This window comes from Canis lupus, chromosome 25 (assembly GCF_048164855.1).
Source record: "Canis lupus baileyi chromosome 25, mCanLup2.hap1, whole genome shotgun sequence".
Classification (NCBI taxonomy): Eukaryota; Metazoa; Chordata; class Mammalia; order Carnivora; family Canidae; genus Canis; species Canis lupus.
The window spans coordinates 23694548-23722490 of NC_132862.1; the positions used below are offsets into that span (position 1 = coordinate 23694548).

At 33.9% G+C, this 27943-nt stretch overlaps 1 protein-coding gene across 31 annotated transcripts in view; it reads left to right on the forward strand.

Moving 5' to 3' along the window:
- SOX5 (SRY-box transcription factor 5) overlaps nucleotides 1–27943 on the forward strand; it is a 996739-nt gene that overhangs the window by 636327 nt on the left and 332469 nt on the right. For 22 of the 31 annotated variants that reach the window (XM_072798660.1, XM_072798662.1, XM_072798667.1 and 19 more), the window contains one exon: nucleotides 12701–12932. In XM_072798660.1, the coding sequence (XP_072654761.1) occupies nucleotides 12702–12932 (231 nt within the window). In that variant the 5' untranslated portion in view covers nucleotide 12701. Of the gene's footprint in view, nucleotides 1–815; nucleotides 865–12700; nucleotides 12933–27943 lie in introns of those variants that run through there. The other 9 variants (XM_072798680.1, XM_072798683.1, XM_072798679.1 and 6 more) reach the window with 2 other exon arrangements.

Consider the following 27943-nt stretch of genomic DNA (forward strand, 5'->3'; position numbering starts at 1 on the left):
ATACATAAAATATTCAACCAATTGTTTTGAATTAGACAGTAAGTGAGAGTTGTTAGTATATGATTATGATTAAGATGGTTCTGTCCAATCCTTAATAGAGAGGTTCCAGAAGAAGAGACTGTTAATTTCTATTAAAATATCATTAGACAGTAAAATCTTCTCCTCCCACTCCCTCTTCTTCCTCTTTATCTCTCTCTCTCTCTGCCTCTTTCTTTTTCTGGCTCTCTCTCCCATGCACATGCACACGTGTGCATGCACGCACACACACAGTTGTACATATATACAAGACACAGACACTTCTCAAACTTCCCTAAAAGGTTCATTCAAGGACAGACAATGAAATAGAATTCATCCCTGTCTCATTACCAATTATTCTGGTAGCAGAAAAGATGGTCCCTTTTCAGGGATTCTACAGACAATTTTTAAAGATACCTTTTTAGAGATTGAGAGAATAGATATGCATTTCATACAATATTCTCTCACCATTCTATCCAGCTGTCTATAACCTGAAATTTATACATGTGGCAACCATGTGTCTCAGAGAAATCTAAAAGGCATCTGATTTTTTAGACTTTCTTTATTTCTTTGACTCAGAAGCACACAACTCCTTTTTCAACAATGTATCCCAACTTTGGGTTAAGAAAAGTGATACTGGTATTAAATATGTTTTTTTTTCTTAATTGTTACTTCTTATTAAACTCATAATAAAAAAGTTTTATAGCATATACTGGAAGAGATAGTTTTTCGCTAATCCCTAGATTTTTTTCTTCCAATCCTCTATCTGTCCCAGGAATGGAGTTTGTGGCTACTCAGTGCTCAGCTTTCAGATTCACAAGGAGCCGAGCATCTGGGGAGACTCAGGAGGTGAGCACTTTCACGCTGACTCAGAGACCAGCCGTATGACTCCAGTCTGGCGCTGTCACGCCTGGTTATGGAAAGACAAGAACAATGCCTCCCTTGAGAAGGGGGAAAAAAGTCTAGTGCAGTCACAATTTTGATGTAAAATTTAAATCATCCCTCCACATCCTGTGGACTTGGAGCTGTCAGAAAGGCAAAACCCATACTCGAATGGAAAAAGCTTTTTATTTCCTCAGAAAGTATTCTCTTTCTAACTGTAATAACAAGTTTTAGAACCACAAATCTTAATGCTAGATTATTCAAAGTAATTCATAAATAATCCAGACAAAAGGACTTTGACACTTTTAACCTGTAGATGGCTGAAGGTTGAATATTCTTTTTCTATTTGTTTCTGATTAATGACAAATGTATAGCAATACACAAATTATATAATTCACAACAAATTGCCATTTATAGTTTGTATTGTTTCCTTCCAAACTCCTGGGATTGGTCATTTTACCAACAACTTGGAAGAAATCTCCCTTCAATATTTAAAGATCTCAATCTTTTTTTATGTTTTCTTCAGGTAAATTTGGTTGAAATTTAGTGTATTTGACAATTAAAAAGATTCTGTGATCAAATGCTTAATAACCCAGATTTAGGTGTTTCTGTTTTTGAGACAAGGAAATAAAATTATAATAATTATTAAGTAAGTCAAATAAAGTTAGGGTTTTTTTTTTAAGTGGAAAGTGCTTATTGCTATATTCTTGTGTTGTAAATCATGAGAAAAGTTTCAGTTTTTTTTTTTTTCAAAAAGTACAGAACTCTGTAAAAACATTGGCTACCTCTTCTCTTTATGAAAGTGACTTTGTATTTAGGAATCATAAACGTTCTTGTAACCAGTCTTGTCAGACTTAGAATGAACACTAACTTTTCTAAGTAGAAGAACATTATAGAATGATTACAGTGGAGTTTAATTAAATTTAATACCCTTTCTACCTTTTTATTTATCAGGAATAGTATTGTTTTAGGTACTTAGTAAGTGTAGATTAATGTTAAAGTAACACAATAAAACATAAAGATGAGAAGTTTTAGCTGGCCAATTCATTTGTTTAGATAAATGTTGGCCCTAGAGCCCAGCTGTTAGGTTACTCATAATAAAGCAATCTTTTTATTTAGAAAATTTTCTGAGGGCCTTCATGCAATAACACATGGTCTAATTTTGGGGTGAATTTTCAGGGATTTGCAATTATTAGTGAAATAGAGAAGAACTTAGAAAAAGAATCAAATTTTGAATTCTGAATCATTGTAGCATGGAATTTTGCTATCATAAATTGTTTCTAAATGTTTACCCTTCATTATCTGCCTTTCTTGTTTAGAAAACAAAAACAAATGGGCTTTTAAAGTTAATTTTATTGCTTACTTTAAGCACATTAATTCACACTTTTGAAATATCCTGCATCTAACTCATAGATGCTTATTCCTTTCAGGTACTAAAAAGAATTAAATTCTATTTCTAAGTCTTATCTCTCTTTAACTTCACATATATATATTTTTTTAAGTTTTATTTTCCACCCCTTTTGCAAAGAATTTCCTCATTTTTTGCTTGTTCTTATTCCTCCCTCTATCTCTTACTCTGGTGGCTGGACAAGTTTGGGGGGAAGCTATTTAGTAAAGACAGAGATGCCAGTAAAGGAAAGGGCCAAAATGTGTTGAAGAAGTTAAAAGTGGCTCTATTCTTATCAGAAAGAAGAGATAGTATAATAAACCACTTGATCTCAATGCAGAGAACATCTCAGAAACTAAATGTAGGACAAGGTAAACACAGGGAACAGCTTTGGTGAAGGTCATTTTGAATCTTGATGAAGGTAACGTTTTAAATTAACACAGTTTTATATATAGGTTTAAACTTTTATATTATGTATGAAAATATTTTATGTAAATTCAAATTATATTTCAGAACAGAATAATTTATTATTTGTGTAGCTGTAGATCAAAACTACTTTTGTTTTTAGATTTCAAACTTATGACAAGTTTTGTTTATGAATACTAGTAGAAATAAGTTTCTACTCTGGTGAAGTGTATACTAAAATCACAAGGGAGTCTAGCCTTATTTATTACTCTATGTTGTCCGTTTTTATATTTCTATGAAATCTGTGTTTCTACTTCCATTTATAGTTTATGCCAGGACCTGATGAACTTGTTCATGATTCTAAATAACAATATAATGAATGAGATCATTGTATGTGGGAAGCAAAGGGTATAGAAGTAAAGAGATTGGCATGTTCTGTATCAGAAACTCATGGCAAAAAAAAAAGGAAAGAAGAAAGAAAGAAAGAAAGAAAGAAAGAAAGAAAGAAAGAAAGAAAGAAAGAAAGAAAGAAAGAAACTCATGGCAAAGAGGATTTATAGATAAGAGAAAAAAATTATACAGGTTTGAAATATTGCATGTTTACCACAAATAAAATTTCAACTTAAAAGACTTCTCAAAAAAAAAAAAAAAAGGTTTCTCAATATTATATATGACAGACTGGGTTATTAAATTTACATATAATGTTCACAAATTAAACACAAAGTTGATTCTTAGAAGGAAAATAAAGATGTAAGAGGGAAGAAGAAAGAATAAACCATAAAATATGAATAATAATAATTGAAATTCATAGATAAGAGTAACAAAAATATTTTTCTTTCATAAAGTGATATGCTAATTTTGTGTAATTCTGTGTTTATAAACCACTCAAGAAGTGTTGGTCATTTCACTCATTTGGATCAAAACCTGTCTATTCAAAGCTAAATGTCTATGTTTATTTCCATTATTAGATGAGTTACATTCTACTGTGGGAATATCTTTGATAAACAGTAGAGTTTAATTCCTAATATTGATTAGCTTTCTCACAACAACTTTAATTACATAAGAGGCCAGACAAGTAAATGTAAAAGTTTTGTATGAATAGTCTTGTTACTAGAAAAACTTGAGGTTCCTAACTTCTAGAAAAGTAGTATAATCTGTGAATATGAAGGACTGACCATTTTTTTAAAATATATTATTTATTTATTTATTCATGAGAGACACACAGAGAGAGTCAGAGACATAGCCAGAGGGAGAAGCAGGCTCCCTGCAGGGAGCCTGATATAGGACTTGATCCCAGGACCCTGGGATCATGAACTGAGCTGAAGGCAGATGCTCAATCACTGAGCCACCCAGGTGCCCCAGGACTGATAATTTTTATTTTATTTTTTAATACCCCATATTTATTGTTCCCTTAAGATTCATCCTTTCAAATACTTTCTGTCATTTTAAAAATGCATTCTGCTATGCTTAAAATTTAACATGAGAGAGTAAATACTAAAAACAAATATTTAGGAGAGCAATTAATGGAAGTTATAAATTAAATAAATGTCATGGTCCAGAATTTTAAAAGTTCATATTGAGAATGTTTACTTTTATAGAATTGTTTAAAGAATAATTATGCTGCTTCGCTTATCACTTTGACTTCTCTGTCTTTTTGCTAATCCTTTTTATACACTGCTCCCCCAAAGTAGGATGGACTGTAAGATTTCCTCCCCCTTGCTCTATTTTTTTCCAGTTTTTCCCTTGGAGAGACAATTCTGGGCTTGAGCTGCTGCCTATTATAGTGCAAATACCAAATAGTGTAACAAACGATATTTAACCACCTTTTGACTCAGTTTCCTATTTTATAAAACAAGGAGAATAAATATATTGTCAATGAGAAATAATTACAATTATTGGTTAACTCTCTATTTGTGTTTAAAAGAGAATACTGCCTTAGTTACTTCTATGAGAGTTCTGCATTCTCTGATAACCTATTTCTTTTTTTTAATCCTACAATCAACAAAGATTTCTTTCTAAAACTGAATTTCATATTTTCCTCCAGATTGGCTTTTCCTTCTAATTTTTATGTTTTTCTTATTAGCAGTATTGTTCTCTAAATTATACAGTCCAGTAATCTCTGTATCTTTGATGTATCACACTTAATCGTTCTTTTCTGGTTCCCACCCTCCACATTCTAGCATTGCTAATTTCTGAGGGTTTTTCTTTCTAAAGTACAATTTTGTTGATGGTGTTACTCTGTGGCTTGCAAACCATCACCAGCAACCTTCTGCCTTGGTTTCAATTTCAAATTGTGCTTTAGCTATTTAAAAGTGATGGGATTTAACTGGAATCTCTGTCATCTGGCCCCTGCCTTTCATCCTTATCTGCATTTACTCCTCCTAAAATCACCCGCTTTAACTAAACCACTCTACCCACCATCCCATATAATTCTATAAATTTCTTTAATTTGGTAATGTCATTTTTCCTGTCGGGAATCCTCACTTCTTCTCTGTGTCTCTTGACATCGGATCCATCCTTCATTACCCTGTTGAATTCTTGTAATTTGTAGGAAGCATTCTCTTATTATTTTAGTGAGACATCATCTTTCTATTATCTGTCTCCCATAGTACTCACATTTATAAAAAGTCATTTACCTTAAAATATTATTTATTGATTTCTTAATTACATTGTTATCTGCAGGCACATGGTAGTCTTTCAATAAATGTTTTCCCATTAATGAATGAATGGTTGAGTGGGTATATGACTTCTATTTCCATCTAGACTGTACTTCCTTAACGGTGAAACAGAAGGGTCTTCATATCTAAGTTACCTGTTTCCTTCATAACATAAAGATAAATTGCCTGGCACAAAATAGACACTCATGCAATTCATTTATTTATTCATAGAAGAATACACTGTGTACCAAGTATGTGCTAGGAATTGTGCTGCCATGTAATTAATTGTATCTCATTCATCATAGAGGGAGAAAAACACAACACAATTTGGAAAGGCCTTTATCATACAGTCATATCTTCAGCATTAATCTTGGAAAAATCAGGTCAAATGGTCACAGATAGTCCTGTACTTACTGAAATCTTATTAAGTGTAAGACATGTTGTATATCCTGGGGAATTCAAGAAATTTATAAAATTATATTCTTGCTTTTCAAGTGTCTGTGTTACAGTTTTAGACACTGTGTATTAAGAAGAAAAGAGAAAAAAAAACTATTGAATGAATGCCACGGGTTATACTGATGTTTAGTTTTTAGTGGACTAATAATAAAAGTTGATGATGTAGTTTGAGGTGGAGTTAAGTCACTTCATCAGTGATGCTATGGGAAGACTGTGGAAAAATTGGAATTTGTTCTTTATAGATTGTGTGTGTGTGTGTGTGTTTCATACATAACTGCAAACCTTAAAAGAAATAATATCACAATTCCAGAAGAATAACCAGTAGAAGGCACTGCTTCCTAGGACTTTATCTCTGAATTAATCAGTCAAAGGTTAAAATACTTAGAGAAAGAAAGAAACTTTAAAGAGGAAACTATTTCATAAGGAAAGCAATTCCTGTTCTAAGTCTTCCATTTTATGTTTGTTCCATATATAAGTTCTTTTCACTTTGCATATGCTTTCATTTTATAGAATTGCATCAAAGAACATATTCTAAAGCAGTAAATAGGTGATTCCTCAGTAATAAGTCAGATAGCAATTAACTATGTAGCACTCTTTCATAAAGTTCCCTCATGTTTATAGTTTTTTACATACACATTTGAAAAATAAGATTTTTATGAATATTTTAAAAACCTAATTTAACCGGGTATACCAATTCTTTTACATAGAAATTATTTAAAAGGATGCTATTAGCACAGAGCTGGATTTCCTTTTTTTTTTTTTTCTGACAATATTAAGACATTTTCTAAGCATGCTTGCCATGTAAGACTAGATCTTACAACTACTCATGATTAGAATACTAAGAGAGTTGTTGGTTTTAGATGGTAGCTTTCACATAATGGGTATTTGTTGAAAAACAACTATCTTCAGAAAGGATTATAAGTCCTGGGAATGTAGCTGTGAACAAAAATAAAGTCTGCCCTCTTGGATCTTATAGTGGGAGAGACAGATAATAAAGAAATATGTCATAGGAACAAGGTGCTAAAAAGAGCAAGGAGGTGCTGGTTTAGGAGGAGCAACCAAGGAAGGCTTCACTGGGAAATGATGTTGACACTAAATGAAGTGATAGATGAGGCAAGGGGTGTATCTGGGTTAGGAAGGGTTCAGATTGAGATAATGCCAACTGTGAAAGAAATAAGTGTGCCCTGTGCATTAGTTTCCTATTGCTGTTCTAACAATTAGCAAAAGTTTAGTGGTTTAAACAATACAATTGTATTCACTTATAGTACTGGAGGTCAGAAGTCTTGTAATCAAGGTGTTGGCAGGGCTCATTCCTTCTAGAGGTTTTAGGGGAGAATCTGTTTCATCATTTTTTGTTTGGCTTCTAGAGACCACCTTTATTCCTTGGCTCATGGAACCATTTCATCGATTTTCAAAGCAAGTTACATAGTATGGTTCAGTCTCTCTCTCTGACTCTAATCCTCCTGCCTCCCCTCTTTATAGGAACCTTTATGATGACTTTGTGCTCACCTAGAATATCCAAAATAATCTCCTCATATCAAGATCCTTAACTTAATTACATTTGCAAAGTCCCTTTTTGCCTTGTAAAGTAACATATTCACAAGCTTCAGGGATCACAGTTTAGACAACTTGAGTAAGGAGCATTATTCTGATGAGTGCAAATGGCTTGCAACCTTGACTATGCATTAGAATCACCTGGGAGCTTTAAAAAAATCTGATACTCCGTCTCCACTCCAGAACCAATAATATTAGAATGTCTGGCAGTGGGACTCAGGCAGCAGTATTTTTTAAACCTCTCCATATAATTCTAGTTTGCAGCCAAGGTTGAGAACCAATGGTTTAGTTTATATTGCAGTCTCGTACCATTTACCCTACCCCTAAGTTTGCTGTACATGTCTGAGTACAATTGGGGACATCCTACTTACATAGTGATGACAGTGCACACAGAGAGCCCATAGCCAATAGTCGAGAATTTCAGGAGCTTTAAAATTACTTTCACATGTGGACTAGAGTGGCATGATTGTGCATATTGCTATATGGACAAGTAAAGGTAAAGTGACTCCATGTAAAAGCAAGTCGCCCCTTATAAGTGAGGCTGTTTCTTATCTATTCCATGACTGTAACTCAGCAAGTCCAGGAATGTTATAGACTAAAGATAGCATTCAGTTTATATTCCTCAATGTCCCTTTTTCCTAAGTAAGCTTGAAACTTAAATTTACATTGTACTTTCTAAGACTATCTCTGCATCTTTACTTGTATCATTACTTCCTGCACGGAATTCTCTCTTCATTTATCCCAGGTTTTCCATTTGACTTTTTTCTCCCCTACCCTGCCCAAATTCAGTTGGTTAATCATTCCCAGAAGTATTCCAGGATCTCCCAGTCCTCATGAAGGTGTTCAGCTGTAGCACCATTTGGCCCTTAACCTGAACTTTCTTTCATTATTATTTATCAGAGTCTTCTCAACCACTACATTGCTCTTTAAAGCAGAGGATTTGAATTGCATATTTTTTATCCCCACTAGGTAAGTGTCTTGCACATAGCAAGTGATGAGTAAAGGATTGTTGATGATTTGAAAGTTCAAATTAGATGTTTTTGCCCTGGAATTAGACATCAGTTCTTTCAAGAACATTTTCTTGTCCACACACAAAACTGAGTTAAGGATTCTATTATATCATCATAACTCCACAGGTTAGTTTCACACTGGATTATATTTGTCTGTCTCAAGTCATATTCATTGAAGTCTGAGTTTTCTTCATTGGCAAGTCTAGCACCTACCACAGGAGTGACAAATTTCGTCTCTGTATGAATACATAAGAGCATGCTCCAACCTGGATCCTCAGACTATTCCAAGGCATCCTTGCACTGAAGCACAGCATGTCGTGTAAGCAAGTGCAGGAATTGGAACCCTGTGTATCCCAGATAAACAATATATGGAAAGTTGCAGTGACTTCTTTTTCTTTTAATTATATATCTTCCAATATTATTCTTTTTCAAGAAGTTAAAACAACTGTTAATATGCATGGATAGAACAGAATTTCAACATACATGAAGCAAACATTGACAGAAAGTAGGATGTTCCCATTCCAATGGTAGAAAATTTTTCAATAGTAAGAATTTTTTTCATGCAATTCAAAATATGTCCCAAAACAAATGAAAAGGAAAACAAAATATTCCAAAGCCTATGGGATGTAGCAAAAGCAGATGTTAGAGTGGAATTCATTCTATAAATGTCTGTCTTAAGAAAAAAGTTTCAGGGGCGCCTGGGTGGCTCAGTTGGTTGAGCGTCTTGTCTTTGGCTCAGGCCATAATCCCAGGGTCCTGGGATGGAGCCCTGCATAGGGCTCCTTGCTTAGCAGAGAGCCTAATTTTCTCTTTCCCTCTGCAGCTCTCCCTGCTTGTGCGGTCTCTCACTCTCTCTCTGTCAAATAAATAAAATCTTTTTTTTTTTTTTTAAGAAAAAACTTTGAATAAACATTATACCACAAGAAACTAGAAAAAGGAGAAATTTAGCTGAAGTTTAGTAGAGGAAGGAAATAACAAAGAAAAATCAGAAACGAATAAAATAGAGACCAGAATAAACAGTAAGGTAACTTTGAAAGTACTTTTTTTTTTTTTTAAATTAATGAACTTTCTTCTGTCCAAAATGAAACTGTTTGGTAGATGAACAAAAACTCAAAAATTAACATTATTGGTGATTTGTTATCAATATTTTTAGAAGTACTATGAGTCAGACTAAATATCAAGCAGATTGATAGCTCCCTACAAAATGTAAGTATTTGCCTTTTCTTTTCTGACATTGGTAGCCTATTTTTGAACTGTGAGCATTTTTATTACAATACATTTTTTTAATCTTTAAGACCTCTTTTACCTGAATTTTATAAAAATATTCTCAACTCCACCACATTAAGGACATTCTGTAAGTGTCTGAAAATGGAATTGAAATAAGCATGAAATATAGAATTGTTTAGGACCAGGTGCCTTCTGGCAGTACCACCCCTTCATGTCATGTTTAGTGTTTTAGAACTTAGGTTTTTTGCTCTATAGTATGATATATATAGACTGTTTATCCAGAAGTATAGAAAGATAATTTAGATACTGAAATGACTAGATGTTTTGAGAAGGGTAGCTGCATCTTAACTACTTACCATATCTACCTATATCTTGTTTGGACTTTCAGTTTTCATAATCATTATTAATAATGTTATTAATAAAGTAGAAATCAGCAAAAAGGTCCTACTTCCAGAAGGTCATAGAACTGCATTAACTTAGGGACACCTGGGTGGCTCAGTGGTTAAGTGTCTGCCTTTGGCTCAGGGTGTGATCCTGGAGTCCTGGGATCAAGTCCCATGTCGGGCTCCCTGCATGGAGCCTGCTTCTCCCTCTGCCTCTCTCTCTGTGTCTCTCATTAATAAATAAAATCTTGAAAAAGAAAAAGAACTGCATTACCTTCGAAAAGGCCAGCTGATCTAGCTTTCTGCTTTAATAACCCAGAGACTAGCTTTTGCCAATAGCCTGGAGTTTTTGGACGGTAAGAGACTTATTGTACATAAGACCGAGGTAGATACCGGAATGCCAATTTATTAATTTTATCAACTGTGATAATGCCTACACAGATCATAAATACTATGGTTTGTATAATAAATGCATCATCTCCTTATAGTCAAACTACATGTAAAACAAGAAATAATTAAAGGTCCTTTTATTGATTTATTCTCACAAATCACTTCACAAAGTCTTTAAATATTTCAAATCTGTTCTGTCAGCCCATTTTCTACATGGCAATCAGAAGTTTGCTTAGAGAGCATGGAAGCAGAGCAGTAAAAGCTAATATGACTAGTGCTTAGAGTTATTATATAGAGTTTAATTTTTCTTTTTCTTTTTTTTTTTTTTTGACTTTAATTTTTCAATTTGGTGATAGGTGTGATATTGCCAATGACACTAGAACTATCCTAGCTTCATTCCCTTACTTCCTTTCTCCATACTTAAGAGTATATTTGGAGTAAACCTTAGTAATGAGATCAGAAAAACTGAAGATCCCTGAAATGTGATGGCCTGGTCTACTTCTCCTTTAGACAGCACTTCCTTGGTAGCCACCAACATTCCCTCCTCTTTTTCTGTTCTTCAGCTGATCATGTCTTCCTGCTATTAGTGTTTCCTCTTCACATTTGCTAATACATTGGATCAGTTTATTGTTAATTATAACTGGCTAAGGAGCATTTCTCTTATCAGGAGATTTTGTATTTCATGTTGATTTTATGGTTTAAATCTTAAAAAGTAATCTGCTTTCCTCATCTTATAGTTTTTTGATTTTTGGATTTTGGGTTTTTTTGGGGGGAGAGGGTAGGTAACATTGCAGCTTTAAAGTTTTAAAGTAAATAGCATCTATTGCTTACTGAGTGTCTACTCTGTACTAAATGCTCTACAGGTTATTTTTCATATGGTACACAGTTTATTCTCAAAGAGCATTACAAGTAGATATTATATCTTCCTTGAAAGATGAATAAATTGGGATAGATTAAAGCTAAGTCTCACAGCTAGCATGTAGCAGAATCAGTACTTTAATCCATGTTTGTCTGATTCCAAGGCCCTTCGTTTTTTCTACTGTGCTATTATTTCTTAATTGAATATCTTCAGTACTCAAATACACTGTTCTTTTGAAACTTTTCACAGTAAGAAAGTATTATTGAGCAATGATTAGAGACATCTCTTCAGTAGTAAATTTCAAATGAAAAAATCAGTAATATATATATGAAAGATGTGGTGTGGCAGTTAATGCTTTCCTGCCTTCTCTCCCACTGGTCTAGAATAAGAATGGATGATTCTGTAAACACTCTTTGTTTGTGGAGCAAAAATAACAACTTTCTCAAGGTCAGATCAAGTTGCAAATACAAGAGAGTTTTTTTTTTAATTAAAAAATTTAACTCTATACTGTTTATGTATAAAACTTGTAATGAAAGGAAAGGGAACACTGTATTTAACCAAGAATATTTGCCAGATATTTTTAACCTCTGACAGTATTCTTAGACTCAAATACCAAAAAAGAAGTGTTTATTTTTTAATTGTCTACAACTATTTCCTTATAGGCATTAGCTCATCAAAACAAAATTATCTTTCTTCAATTTTTCCCTCTATTCTAAGGGGCAGATAGGTCTGAGAATTCACATCTAAATCTTTTGTAGAATTATGGAAATGAAAACTGAAATATTTTTACATTTTCACTTTTTTTAACCACTTTGCCTATTTGATATTAGAAATACATGGAGAGGTGAGAAAAGAACAATTCTCAAATGTTTTAAGATTCACAGCAATTGTAACATTTATTCAGTTCTTAATAAGCTTTAAACACATATCAAACTTTTTGTCATGGAGTCTAGGTTTACTTATAACCAATATTTCTACATTTCATAATAATCATACTTTTAATAAAATGCAAATTTGCTATAATGGCAGTCATTCATTTATTTTGTTTATTTTTTAATGCAAGAAATTTTAGTTCTTTCCTTCTTTTAACTGCCAATAGTATTTGCTATTCATAGATGTTCTGTCTTCAATAAGGTCTATCAAAGTGTGAAACTAGATGGGTATTTTTCTTCCCTTTAAAATGGAATGGTCTTTCATTATGCAGTGTTCTTAGGTGAATTCTCTTGTTTAAGAAGCCAGAATACAAGAGAGTGCTATATTAGTGTATTATTCTCACAACAAACAAGCACTGTTCTGTTGCTACCTGCTTGGCCATTGTTTCTGATTGTGTGCGCTTTGCAGTGGTATTTGGATGGTTTCCTGCTCTCTGCCAGCACAAAAAGGCATTTCTGTTACAATGGCCCCTAACCACACAATGACGGCATTAAGGATTTATGTGGAGGTTTCATTATTTTCTCCTCTTTTGTTCCTTCCAGGATGTCTTCCAAGCGACCAGCCTCTCCGTATGGGGAAGCAGATGGAGAGGTAGCCATGGTGACAAGCAGACAGAAAGTGGAAGAAGAGGAGAGTGACGGGCTCCCAGCCTTTCACCTTCCCTTGCATGTGAGTTTTCCCAACAAGCCTCACTCTGAGGAATTTCAGCCAGTTTCTCTGCTGACGCAAGAGACTTGTGGCCATAGGACTCCCACTTCTCAGCACAATACAATGGTAGGTTTCTCATGGTCTCTTGTGCCTACACTCACTTTTTGACCAGTCTACTCCTCTCATAGTTTGGCTTCAGTCCTTTGCTGTATAATTATCATCTACTTAACAGCCAGACACAAGATTCACTCCTAACATCTTAGAGTTCTTTATAAGTAGATTCCAGTAAGAAGGACATGATGTGCTATTTTTTCTTTCTTCCTTTCTTTTTTTTTTTTCCTTTTGGTTTTCAAGAATTTTGCTTTTGAGACACAATTTTATTAGAAGAAGAAATATATACATATAAGAATAATGTTTAAGTAGCACACTTAAAGTTAGTCAGCATGACAGTTAGATGTCATAGTATTTATAATAAAAGGTTTTCCCAGATAGAGTTACAACATACTTTGAACATCTCCACCACAATAAATCAATGTTTTTCAATTTTTTGCTTTTCCAGATTGGATTCTAGTACTCCTTATAGTGCAGGAATATTATAGAATATATTTCATAGAAGCTATAGTTTTTAATGTGACTGCTGTACTTTCTAACTCAGTCTCATTCATGCTGTTGTTTTGATAGTTCAGTAATTACCTAGTGCATCCTATTCCAGAATTTGGAACTCAGGATAATTTATCTGCCCCTTCATCCTGGGGTCTGGATCACTGCAGAAGATTAGGCAACTGGTTTCACAGATGAGAGGGAAGAAGCAGCATAGCATCTTTGGCTGAAGCTTAAAAGCACACATACACACACACACACACGTATCAATAAGGCTTTTAGGAACTTAAATACACAGAACCAGCATGTTGGCAAGGTAGCACAGCACTTACCCCAGTAAAGCCACACTTGCCTTTTCAACATGGTTGCTTGGGTACAAGTCATGGTTTGTGACCTCCTCTTCCACTTCATGGATGGTGGGGCCATTAATTTGAACCAGATTATACCAACAGAACTATGTTTCCTCATACATTCTCATATTTTGAAGACAACGCTGATTACGTGAAATGCTTTTTTTATTTTGCTTTCCCTAGAAAAGTATTACATATCATAAATGTGCTTGCTATTGAAATATGCCCACTTATTTATGTTATTGCATTATATATATATATATAATGCAATATATATGTTATTGCATTATATATATATATATATATATATATATATATATATATATATAATTGAATCAAGAAGAAAAATCAGAGATAGCCTAATAAAAGTGAGATGGATGCTATTTTTTGTCACTCACATTAGGCTTAAATACCCTTTCAACATTTTAAGCCTCATAGGTCAGAATTTCAATAGGTGTATTACTATGTGCCAACATTTTCCCCTCAGGGATAGTATTTCGACTAACACTATGTAACACTTATATAGATGTGCTATTTTAATCACATTGCGTGTATTAACTCATGTAACCTTCACAATAATATAGTGAGATATTATTATTATTCTCATTTTATAAATGAGGAAACTGAGGCACAAAGAGGTGAATAATTTGCTTCAAATCACAGCTGATACAGAGGAGAACCAGGGGTGTTTACCCCGACATTCTGGCTTTGGAGTCCATGCTTATAAACATAATAAGCTCTTCGTAAGAGCACATGCATATTATATGCTTTGATTATCTCTTTGTTGGCAAGCTTAATCATACTATCCATAATTCATACTTTTTTTTCTCTACTGTGAGTCCATATTATTTATGTGCAATGATTCAGCTTTTTGGGCTCATTTCATAAAGGTGAGGAAAAGAAATGGGGAAAATGGTAGTACACAATTCAACAGGATAAGGAGATCATACCCTCCATTTCATCACTGCTAATGCCTCCTCTCTCTCAATATTTTGATGATAAACTTCTCTTAGGGAGTGCTTCTTGGTTTGGTTTTCCTGTGACACCACTCTAAGTCTAAACACACAAATTTGAAGGAGTAGGAATAAATAGTTATAACTAGGAGAATATCACAGAGATAAAGGAGATATTATTTTAAGGATACTCGAGAATGGGTATAGCAAAAGTATATTAAATTACATTCTGTAGTAGGCATGAGGGGATCCTTTGATGTAGGATGTTAGTGAAAATGAAACTAGTTTGTAAGGAAGACTTTAGTTTAACTAGATACAAACTATGAATTGCTTACTTTGTACCGAGTTTTTTGTTGTTATTGTTGGGCACTGTGGAAATAGATTGAATAAAACACAACTCCTTCCCTCAAACAACTTCATCTAGACAAGCAGTTCTTAGGGTCTGTGGGATCTCCTGAAAATGAATGGAGAATTCTGTATTATGCGTACACGTAAGATTATAGCTTTCATCAGATTCTTAGACAGATCTCAGGATACAAATGGTTTTAGTTAGTTTTAGTGACATGCTGACACTCTCTCTTATATATGTCCAACTGGTTTCTAAGTTTGTTTTCTGCCTGAAATGTTTCTTGATTCCATTAACTTTTCATCTTTTGAGTAGGCAGTTAGAAAAGTCTTTAATATGATCTCAAATTTTTAGCTTCTCTTCTCTCCCCTTTTTCTTCAATATCCACTAGATTTGTTTCCCTGACAATTGAGTTGGATTGTTTGCCCCACTTTGGAAACTTATGTGTGTCTTTGTTTCATATAAGAGTTTGTCTAAAACTCTTTGTCTTAGCATAAAACTCTGTATAGAGTAGGACTAAACTATGGCTTTGTCTTCTCTTCTGTCATTTCTCCCATGGACCCATTGTCCTTGTTATGCCAAGTTTTTTTAATATGTTCAGAAACATACCAGGTGACCTTGGATGACACAGCTTTATTCTTTCTACCTGGAAACACTCTTTTCATATTTTACCTTCCTGGTGAATTGCATTTCTTCCAAAAGACTGAGTTCAGGGCAGCCCGGGTGGTTCAGTGGTTTAATGCCACCTTCAGCTCAGGGTGTGATCCTGGACCCAGGATCAAGTCCCATGTCAGGTTCCCTGCATGGAGCCTGCTTCTCCCTCTGCCTGTGTTTTGCCTCTCTCTCTCTCTTTCTCTGTGTCTCTCATGAATAAATAAATAAAATCTTAAAAAAAAAAAAGACTGAGTTCAAAAATCACTTCTTTTTGGATGGTTTTACTGACTTGCCAAAGCAGAACGGTTGCTGCATTTTTTTTTTATCCATTATATTTGTTTATATCTTTTCTCACTGCCTGCATTATGATTTGTATGTTTTTTTTTTTTGATTTATATGTTTGTATGTCTACTTTTCTATGCACTGTATTTCTCCTTGAAGGCAGAGTCATGTATATATATGTATAATTATAGAGTATTTTTATTATAATTGCATTATAACAAATTTTATATTTATTACATAATAAAATATATAATATGTAATAATAAATATATAAAAATAACATAAGAATAAAATAGTTATATAATATATATTTGTGTTTCTGATACTGAGCTTATAATAGACACTCAATATATGATCATTGATTAAATGGCAGATCATTTGGATAATTAAATAGTAAATATGTTTTTGGCAAAGTTGTTAAGGTACTATTCATGATAAACATGCTGACTTCTAGAAATTTGAGAACTAAGGTAGAATCTACTAATGTATATTCAGAAATCAGAAAATATGTCATAATAGCCATGATATATTCATTTGTTAAGCTGACTGATATATTTTATTCATTTATCAAAATGATTGAATTGTTATTCAAGAATTGCTATTCAAGACAAATACATTATACTTTTTCTGAGTAGTAGGCAATTGTAATGTTCACTTAAACAGAAACTTTTATTTCAGTAGGAAGGTAGATTTCCTATTTTTTCTCTGTTCAGTATTTTTGAAAACAGAGCAATGTTTCATGGTTTCCATATCATAGAGTTCAATTTAAGGGGGACAAAACAGGTTTCTAGATTTCATTGCCTATTTATGTGTGACATTCATACTCTATTCTTAAATTAAAAAAAGGATGAGAGGTCCACATTTTATATTGCCAATATAGTTTAGAGACAAAGTAAAACTGATGAGTAATCCCTGTAAGGCTGTCTTGAAGTTACAGAGAGAGATGTCTTGGTATAACATTTAAGTTGGAAAATATTTTCTGAGATAAAAGTTCTGTACATTTCACAACTGTTACCATATAAGGATTTTGAGGAATGGGGGTTGTTTGTTCATATGCAGGGGATGCAGTTGTTTGGAATAGGGTCATATTAAGATGTAATTCTTCCCTTCTGAACTTGTGTTTATTGCCTTAATATTTTGGAGAAATAAATTAAGTGCCTTACTAAAAGCAAGTACCTTACTCCCATCAGCTATACTGCCATGAATACTACAAGTCTATGAATTCTTGGAATGGTTTGTTCATTATTCAGAGGCATTGTAGATCAAGTGTCATAAGCTGATTTTACATATATGTAAACAATAATAAATATATATAAATAATAAATATATATAATATATATTTAAATATTTTTTAAGTTGTCAGATTTCCAATCAATACAAGTTTGAGACATAAGTAAAACTTAAATATGAAAAAAGACTGATTCTATGGTTTTCTTCTCTGAAGTTCTCATAACCTTGCCAAGCAATTAATGGCAAATTTTGATTTCCATGTAATCTTCAAAAAAGTGGCAAGGTTGGAAAGTCTGATGCTGACAGGAGGGGGAAGGCAGTTTGGGGCTTTATTTTTACTGAAGATCAGATCTACCCTTCCTGTCCCCTTCCCCCCTTTTTAAACATTGGTTTGGAGACTGTCACTTTAGAGTTTCAGAGACAAGCAAGAATCACTATAATTTCTGGCTCATTTTTAATAATAGTTCTGATACAGATGAATTTATTTCATGATGCAAAGAACTATTGAGAACATATCCTCATGTCAATCAATGTGATTATATATGAGCACCAGAAGGGAATAGAGTGAATCTGAAGAGAAATCAAATAGCAGCATCAGAGGCAGCCAAGGGACTCTATAGTCACCATTTTGGTACTGATTTTCTGTCTGGTTTCATACTACTTCTGCTGGCTAGATTGTTGCTCTAGTGTCAAATGTGTTGTGAAATGAAAGGCTTGACCACCTGTGGTTACTGAATAGTCAATTGTCTCTTTCTTTCTTTTCTTTCTTTCTTTCTTTCTTTCTTTCTTTCTTTCTTTCTTTCTTTCTTCTTTCTTTCTTTTTCTTTCTTTCTTTCTTTCTTTCTTTCTTTCTTTCTTTCTTTCTTTCTTTCTTTCTTTCTCTTTCTTTTTCTTCTTTCTTTTTCCTCTTTTTATTTTTTCACAGAAGGCATACTCATCTCAGGCAAACTCTCTTTGACTCCTTAAAATCCTCTTCAGTTGAATGAATTGTTTTGTATAACTATAGAGTGGCTACCTCCCAACATTGATTTTTAAAATATATAATTATTTATTTTAACAGTATAGTATTCTTTTTAAAAAAATTATTTTATTTATTTATTCATGAGATACACAGAGAGGCAGAGACACAGGCAGAGAGAGAAGCAAGCTCCCTATTGGGAGCCCGATGTGGGACCCAATCCTGGGACTCCAGGATCACACCCTGGGCCGAAGGCAGGCACTCAAACTGCTGAGCCATCCAGGGATCCCAACAGTATAGTATTCTTATTAAAAAATAATTTGAGTTGCCCACTTAAAGATAGCTGTATTTCGTATGACATAAATACTATGTTTGTGTATAATTTTTTAACACTTAAAGATCCATTGGATTTGGAAATACACTTTAATATCTTTTAGTATTTCATTTAATGTTTATACTTATAATATTTTCCTGGAATTGTTAAAAAAAAAAAAAACCTCTGGATACATAGTATTTTGGACTTAATGATTTGATTTATCCTAATGTAAATATATTTAAACATTGCAGAGACACTAGTTATCATAAAGCAACATTCAAGGTGAGTCAGTTTCTTCTTGATGTCCATCAAAAGAAGACAAAGGTGTCTTTTTAAATTGTTTCTTCTGTAGAAGTTGGACGTATAGCTGGGAACCAAGTATAACATTATAGCAAGGCTCCAATATATAAAATCCAGCCTTAAACAGTGAAGGGATTCATAAAATGCATCTCAGAGAGAGGCTTTTACTTGTTCAGATTCACTGTCAATCCCTGGGATTCCTTATTTACCCCCAAATAATTTTAATTGCTATATTATAGGTGTTTCTCGAAATATTCTTTATATAGGCTTTGCTTATAACCTAATAGTTATTTGTAATGTATTTTCAATGTTTGACCAGGATAATGTTCTGTATAAAGTACTGTTCAGATAATGTACAAAAGAAAAAAGAAAAATGTATGTGTTATTTAAAAATCACAGAATAGGACCTTAATTATGGTATGGTGAAGATTCCTATTTCTATATAGTAGTTTTGTAAGCTTTTAAATTTCTGGTTACCTTTGTACATCAAACTTAGCATAAGTTATTGTGATGGTATAATGCATACTGTTGTTAGCACCAGTGCCATTATTGTGCCAGTTGTAATAATGAGAATTTCATTGTTTAGGGAGAGCAGTCTCCTACACTCTAGACAAAAGTGTAATTACTTTTGAACGATGTGGAATGTGCTCAGTTTAATAGCATGGAGAATAGATTCAGAAAGATTCAGATAAAGTAAGCTTGGAAGCCATATGTGCAGTGTGGCAGTATAAAATTATGATAGTAGGCAGTATAATTCTACACACACATACCCGATTTCACACAGTTTATCTATAAACTGTTGTTTCTGTAAGAGATAGGCTTGCTTATCTGAACAAGGCCAATTCAATTGAAACAAGGTGAAAATGGTGACAAGTTTACATTTGTTTTTTATGGTAAATTGATGTTTATCATACAATGAAATTACATTGTTACAAACATTATTCTGTAAATGTTGTCAGAAAATACCACACAAAGCTGTTTATCTAGATATAATCCAAGGTTTGTGTTTGAATGTAAGTGGCTCAATCTTTATACTTGCATTGTTTCTGACAATTACCTACCAGGAATGAGGACATGTGAAAAACAATCAGTTGGGGTTCATCAAAGCCACTGGATAGGTTGTTCAGTAGATTGCGTTGTCCTCTTGCCTCACAGTTCCATTCCTTTTGGTGGGGGGGGGGGGTTGAATATCAAGTGGAAAAAACCTTGATTCATATGATGTCTACAGTATTTGAAGTACAGCTGTTGAGTTTAAAGTTAACTGGGCCTTGAGAAATTAAGGAATGTACTCTCCCATGGGGGCGGGGGAATACATACTATGTGGGAGTTGTGAGCTACTTCAAGATGCTTGATGAAGGTCTGTTGTTAGCATCCCCACAAAGTGCTATGCAGTGATAGGTAAATAAACAAGACCTTCTAAAGCTGTGGTAATGGGGGTAAATGTGTTTGCCTAAGAAGATTTGGCATAATGAATGTAATGACTTTCGTTTAATAGGGAGCGTGTGGAAAGATTCACCCAAATATATACAATGAATACCTATTAGCATAGATTTAGAAATGTATAAGACCTCTTCCTTCTTGTAAGTTTTTGTATAGAATGGAGATAAGATGAGCACAAAATTGCCATCATTTTATAAAAATATCAGAACTCTATACAGGCTAACAAGTGTGAGGGAGATTCACAGTTGAAAGATATCTCATTTGTGGCAATCAAAAATACATCAATTTGAAATTGCTTCCACAAAAAAATTAGATTCAAAAGATACTAAAAAAATGTATATGCACATTGGATAAATTATCATGGGTGCAAGGTCTTCAGTTTATAGTGGAGTGTAATTTTGCTTTTGTCACAACTTTTCCCCCAGAAGAAATAACTAAGAAAGAAAAGAAAGTTAAACAAAAACAAAACAAAAAACTCAAGACAAAGCATACTCTAAAGATCTAATATAAAATGTGGGGAAGTTAGTGAAATACATATCTTACATTCATAGGAATACAAACAAATACTTTAGTTATTGGATTTTTAAATGTTTCCTTTCTTTGTCTGAGTGACCACCTTGAATGAAATGGAAAAAATGATGAAATACTTGGCTAGGATATTGGAAACAGCAAGGACATGAAGAAGCAGTGCTGGAAACTTACTCAAATGGTGTTCCTAATTTTGTGGAATGGATAGGTGTCCGTCTTTATCTCATTTGCTATTCTTGGACCTGCATGATAGAATCATTTGTATTTGGAGGTTATAAATAATGCAGAGTTTGGGGACCAACCTTAATTTTGTATCTTAAATGTTTTGTTTTCAATTCTTCATCATTTTCTTCCTTTGATTCTTTTCCTTGTTTGCTCCTCTTTTTTCCTTTCTTTCAATTTGCTTCTATCAGAAAACACATTCTTAATGGGTTCTCTTGTGGATCTCAATGGAGCCATTATCAGGAAAGAAGACAGGGTTGGAGAATCAGCACCATTGTGCTCTGATATATACTTCCTTCTTATTTACATATATTGCCTCTTGGGGGCTTGCCAAACTTCCTGCCATAAGCCTAGGTTTCTCTTGCTGTATGTGATTAATAAAGGTCAGATTGGTTCTATGATAAAACTTTTACTGTCTTTTAATTAGTTCTTCACCAAACTATGTGGCACATATATTCAGAAATCGTGTTCTTTTACTTTTCTTTCATGATCCAGTCTTGATAGTAAATTATAACTTTATATTTAATGTACTTACCGGTACATAAAAAGACTTGGTTCTGAAATCATTTTTTGAAATTGTGCTTACCATTGAATCATAGCTTCTATATTTTAAATTATTTGACAGCTTCTGTCACTGTTTTCAATCAGTTCTTGATTATTGGGGGATTTTTTTTTTGTCTTCATATTTCTCTCCTAAAATTGAGATTTTATAGATTGGTAAAAATAAGAATCGAAGAATGGAGATTATTTACATAACTAGGAAGTGTCACTGTATTACCTTTAACATGAGTGATAATAGTAACAAGTTTGTCATTATTTCTTATTTTGTAATTGCAAAGGGCCATCACCTAAGGGAATCCAAAAGAAATAAGAATTTTGCAGTGTTGGTACCTGATTTCTAGGAACTAGAATTAAATCTACAAGGCTAGATAACTCAGTTGCCAATGGGATCTCAAAATATTTAAAATAATATACCATATTCCCTCTTGGCTGTATCAGTTAGATATAACTATCCACTGTACCTAAAAAGAGAGAAATTATATTTGTATAGTGGTTTCTCTAAAAAGCACAAACACTGGCACTTAATTTGGGTCTTAAGCAAGTGAAGTCATAAAAAAAAAATAATGTAAGGAAGTGTTGGGTTTTCTTTCTAATTACTTTTCCCTCACGTATTTTGGCAATCAGACTCATACACCTTTTTTTTATAAGTACAGATAAACACAAATACCTGGATTTGAGGGGGGGGGGTGGGTTTAAAAAAATAGAAAGGAATTCAATAGTATAGAAAATCTAATCAGAAGATGCGGTGAGCACTTTGAATAGAAATGATTCCTTAAGAAATGTCAGACTGAATTTAAAATGAACACTATTCAAGCCACATTAGGTGCATTTAAAAGCATTAAGTGTGTTTAAATTCTTTACTTCATCCACAAGGTCTGAGATGCCCATGATTTGTACTGGCATTAAAGCTGTCATTAAACTGAAATCATGAGATGCCTGGGTGGCTCAGTGGTTAAGTGCCTGCCTTCAGCTCAGGGCGTGATCCTGGAGTCCTGGAATCGAGTCCCACATCGGGCTCCTTGTATGAGGCCTGCTTCTCCCTCTGCCTGTGTCTCTGCCTCTCTCTCTCTCTCTCTCTCTGTGTGTGTGTGTCTGTCATGAATAAATAAATAAAATCTTTAAAATTAATTAATTAATCAATTAATTCAAAAAACTAAACTCATGACAGTATTTTAATATGTAGCCAGTTTTGATCATTTTGTGCCCTTTTCCCCCATGTTTTCTTTTAGAAAGTAAATGTTATGTTTTTTCTAGACTCTGTTGTCTAGAGGAGAAAGCTGAAAATTCTTTGTTTCTTGAAATGGGAAATAAATGTAAAGCTAACTTAAATTTACAGTTATAATCAATTCCTTTAGCTACATATCTTCCTTATACAAAGGCAAATGCTTTTTACAATTTTCCCATAACCAGTTTTTAGGAATGATCCTTGTGAGCAGATGAGGTGCGAATGTAAGGAGAGCAGCCTTGGGCAGCTCTGTGACACTGACATCACATGATAAAGTCAATGAACACAAGTGACTGGATTTTGTGTCTTATTTAGTCAAGGCTGCTTCTGTGGCAGCAGAGCAAACAATGTTATCATTATATAGAGAAGCAGTGTTTACTCCAGTGTCTCTTCTTAGCTCTTAAAAATCCAGCCTGTGTCGAGATAAAACAGTTAATCTTGTTGGTCGATAACCCTAAATGAGAGAATGATATTCTAAGAGTGAATAAAAAATTTTAAATGGAGGTAGAATATTAAAAAAAGGAGCATAAATACAAAAGTGCAATTAAGGAGCTCTTTATTTATATGTGTATCAAATATGTCCCATGTAAAAGTCAAAATCTATATTAATGAGTAACAAAAACAGGTTATAATAACTTATAGCATATTAAGGCTTAATAACGTGCTAAGCCTGGTAACCATCTCTGCTGCCACTACTGGACTCTTCCCTCTGTGTAAACACAGATCTGGAGAGGGAGAGATTGTTGGGTCGTTACCAGTATCCATCTTTAGGCTTTGTGGCAGTGGCTGGCATGCTTTGCACACCAGAGACACTGGAGTCAGAAAACATGCTTCTTGTGTATCTGAGATTTTGATTTCCCCAGGGTCATCAGAAGAATATAAGAAGCAACTCTGAAGCTTGTGTGAATATATCTTATAGCCTAGCTATAGTCTGATAAGTTGCAGCTCAAATATAGGAGATTTCAAATAGTCAGTGCTCTTTGGAATATGATATCTAATAATTAAACATGGGAATGTGTAATATTTCAATCTTTCCTATGTAACAGCCACCCTACATTTTCATTATCTCAGCCAATTTTATGTCAACCCAGTGAGTTCAACAACTGTGATTATCCCCAGTTTACAGATGGAAAACAGTCTTGGATAAAGTAATTTGCCTAATAAGTAAGTGATGGAGTTTGGATTCATGACTTTGGAAGCCCAAGCACTTTAATAACTGTGCTTACTGCCTCTTCACTCATACACTTAAACATTAAAATAATTTTTATAGTTTATTGGAATAGATCATTTTAAAAGTCTTTAGAAACACATGTGAGGAATTCAGATAGAACCATTGTCGCTTGAGTATTATACCTTAACTCAGAGACCTCTTGATTTTTTTTTTTAATCTTTTTAACTGGCTTCAAATGGACCAAGAGATTTAACTATTTCAAAATGGGTGCTAGAAGTTCTGTATAGCCTGTTGGGCAATATATGGTATTTTAAAGGATTACTAGCTGAACCTTTCACATAAAGATTAGTATTAATTTGTGCTCTGACTATAAGACTGTTGGCATAGTGTAGTGGTATAGCACATGGCACTAGTGACAAAAGTACTGACTAAATGCCAAGTTCCGCTGTTTAAAATCTTATGGCATTTGGCAGTTATGGAAATTTTCTGTGCCTTTTTTTGCCATCTGTAAAATGGGGATTAGTTGGAATAACATCTGAGTGTTAGGTTTAAAGAAGTCAGTATACGTGAAGTACTCTGGTGCCTGGGATATAGCAGAAACTTAGTAAATATTAGTTATTAGTTAAGTGAGTGCCTAAAGACATGTTTAAGTTCTATGATCCAGGAGGAAAATGATGCATTGTATTAAATATCAGATGCTTTCTATTCTTACAAATTTGGGGTAATCTACGAAAAATCTAAAGCTAAGGAAAAATACTTTTGAAGTAAGTCCAAGAGAAATCTCAACTCTTCTTCTTAAAAGGGTTTTTCTTTTATCTTTAACTATTATAAAAGGACATCATTATCAATCTGAGATACTCTCAGTCAGATATTTATGACAGATTCAATTATCATCAATAGTGTTCATTGACAGCCAGATTTTTACTTAATGTTATTAAGACTGTTCACCAACAGCAACTAACACCACCACTGCCACCACAAGAAAAATCTACTTAAGTCAGGTCAGAACTGCATTTTGACAAGAGATGTAGAAGGTGATGGTAAGGAGCCTATATTCACTCTTGAACTGCTTGGGTTCCAATAAATTCCACATTTTATAAGGTATCTAAGTTCTCTACCGTGCTTTTGTTTTCTCATCTGAAAACAAGGATAATAATTCAACCTCTGAATATACACAGGTGTTATGAGGATAACATAAAATTCTCAAGTGTAAATTGTGCCTGGCGCATAGCAAGGACTTAATCGATGCTATAGTTCTGGAATAGTTTATGTTCATTGACTAATTAGTATGGATTACCAGAAGAAAATACTGTGGGTGTTTTTGGGCTCCTAGTAGTCTTAATTTCCTTTTAGTAACCTGGAGGGTTATGATCCACATCCCCATCCCATGTTAATGGATTCAGTGTTCTTACCAGTAGATTCTGTGAATATCTTTGGACGTCATTTGCCTTGAACATGAGACTCAAACTCATTTAAAGGAAAAAGCTCTATGTTACCTTTGGGGTCATATGGCTGTCTTTTTCAGCACCAGGTCCCTAGTGTCTGGCACAGTGGCTGACACACAGCAAGTGTCTCTAAATAGTTGAATGGATGAATGGATGTCTCCAAAACCTGTGTTCATCCAAGACATTCTGAGTATAACTGTCCTTATCTACATGTTGAAATACTGCTTAACACATAGTTGATATAAAAAGTAAATGAAGTAATTACCTACCACAGTATTTGTTGTGTAGTGAATATTCAGTTAATATGAACTCCCTTTCTGCCCTCCTTCTAATTCTCTTCAGCCCAGTTGCTGTGCAGATAACTTACTGATAACTGCATTCTTCTGTGGCTTCACCTATTACACTTCTTCAGATAGTTTACCTGAGGAAAGCAACAGCAATGTGCGCGCACACACACACACACACACACAACACAAAAATATTTTGGAGAAGAATATCTTTAAAAATTAATTCTTCAGGTTTTCTTGCATGAATATCCTCAAGGCACATTATAATTTTTCCTTTAGGACATGGTTAATGAGGTTCAGGTTTGCTACTACAGTTTTATTAGCATATTCTCTCTCTCTCTCTTTTTTTTTTTAACATTTCAATATGTTTTAAAATTTCTGTTTGATATCAGGTATTTTATAGGTCCTGTGGAGGGGATTCAATCCTTTGTTTATTAGCATTGTGTGCATTGGTTTTTAGTCCTTTCATCTCTCATTTCTGTTTACTCATAAGGGCAGCTGGAGATGATGTAAAAAGTGTGAGATATGGATAAGAGGCACTGTACAAATGGATTTTTAGAGTATATCAGCTTGACCTGTCAGAAGTGTGACAGGTCACATTTAAAACTAGCCTACCTAACCAAAAAGTGTATATATCTATCTGTTAATTTTTAGTGATTCAACATGTTTCTCTGTTTTTTTTTTTTATTGGATAAAACTTTGACTTGTACTTTCCTAATTTGCTTCATGTGATCTTTTTGTTTCCTATCATATAAACTCTTCCCTGTTCACTTATGTCCTCTTCAGTGGTTCTATAATTATTTTTGTTTTACATAGATAGAAACATGTTTTTTACCCCTTTTTACATATGGTGTTTTTGCTTCATGCAAAAAGAACTACACAGATGACATTTTTTAAAAATCCAAATTTAATTCAGTTTTACATTCTTATGTTTATAACCCTGAATATCTCCAAAATGTCCTTACCTAAAACACTTTAGAGTTTTATTACTAGATTTATACCAGTAAAGATACATCAGCTTTCTTAGGGATAATCTTTAAGCAGAACTTAGTAAGACAAGCTTTGAAAACTATCATTCCTAGCAAAGTAAATCTCGAATCACGGAACATCAGTTTAATCGCTCCTCTTGACAACTTAACACGGCAGACTGAAATATAAAAGCCGATGCAAGTGGGATCAATGGATTATCTAAGTCCCTGAACATCTTCTCTTAAATCAGGGGACTTGACAGAGTGGTTGTAAGAAGGGTATGTGTTGTGTGTCCCTTGTCATGTGCCAAGCATTACGTTTTCAGAGATTAGTGCTGAGTGGATGTGGTCTACCTGGACATGAAGCCAGGGAGAAAGAAATTGGGAGGGAATGAAAAAGAGACGGCTACAGGAAGAGGGATAGAGAGATTTACATGTGAGAACTCAGGGGGCTTTGTCATGGCAATTGTATAAAGTGATATACAGTGCAAATCGACTTGAGCATGTCCCCGGATAGCAGGCGGTTTACAGCCTCCACGAGCCGAGATTACTGCTTTATCTTGTCATACTAAATTAACATGGCAGCACACTGTTAAACAGTGGTGACCTCTTCATCTGGGGAAATTGCTGCTAGAAGAGAGATGGCATTTAAGTCTCTCTCTCTCTCTCTCTCTCTCTCATTCGCTTCCTCTCTCCCCTTATGCCCTTAAAGCACTTGGGGGTTAGAGAGTAGACATTTTAAGATTAGTACAGAAAAAAATATTTTTTATATTAAGGCTACAACAGATAGGGTGCAATTAGATCAAATGGTCATTTTGGGGTAGCATAATAAGATTTTATTTATCCAATGTTCTAAAAATGACATGTCATCCTTATACATTGGAATTAAGAATATATTCGCTGTCTTGTCATTTTAATCCCTTATTATTCTACAAATAGCCTATTAATTGGTGTAAGAGTTAATTTCTATACTTTCCATAAGAATTGGTGGGTGGCGAAGAGATAGGGGGAAATAAGGCTCAGATACTAGTTCTCCCACTCATCAGGTAGAGGGATAGCCCAAGAGAACTAGCAAGAGGATTATGCCTTAAATAGAAGCACTCAAGTTATCTCTTCTTCCCAGAGCTTACCAGGTACTGCTTCATTCTTCAGATTTTAAAAATTACTTTATTAAAAGAGGAGGGAGAGAGAGAGAAGGTCATGAGATTAATTTGCCTCATCCCTCTGCCAGCCTGCAACTGTTCCGATCATGTATTTTCTAAGTTCAACATATAGGAAATATACTGTTTTTCTCCGATCTT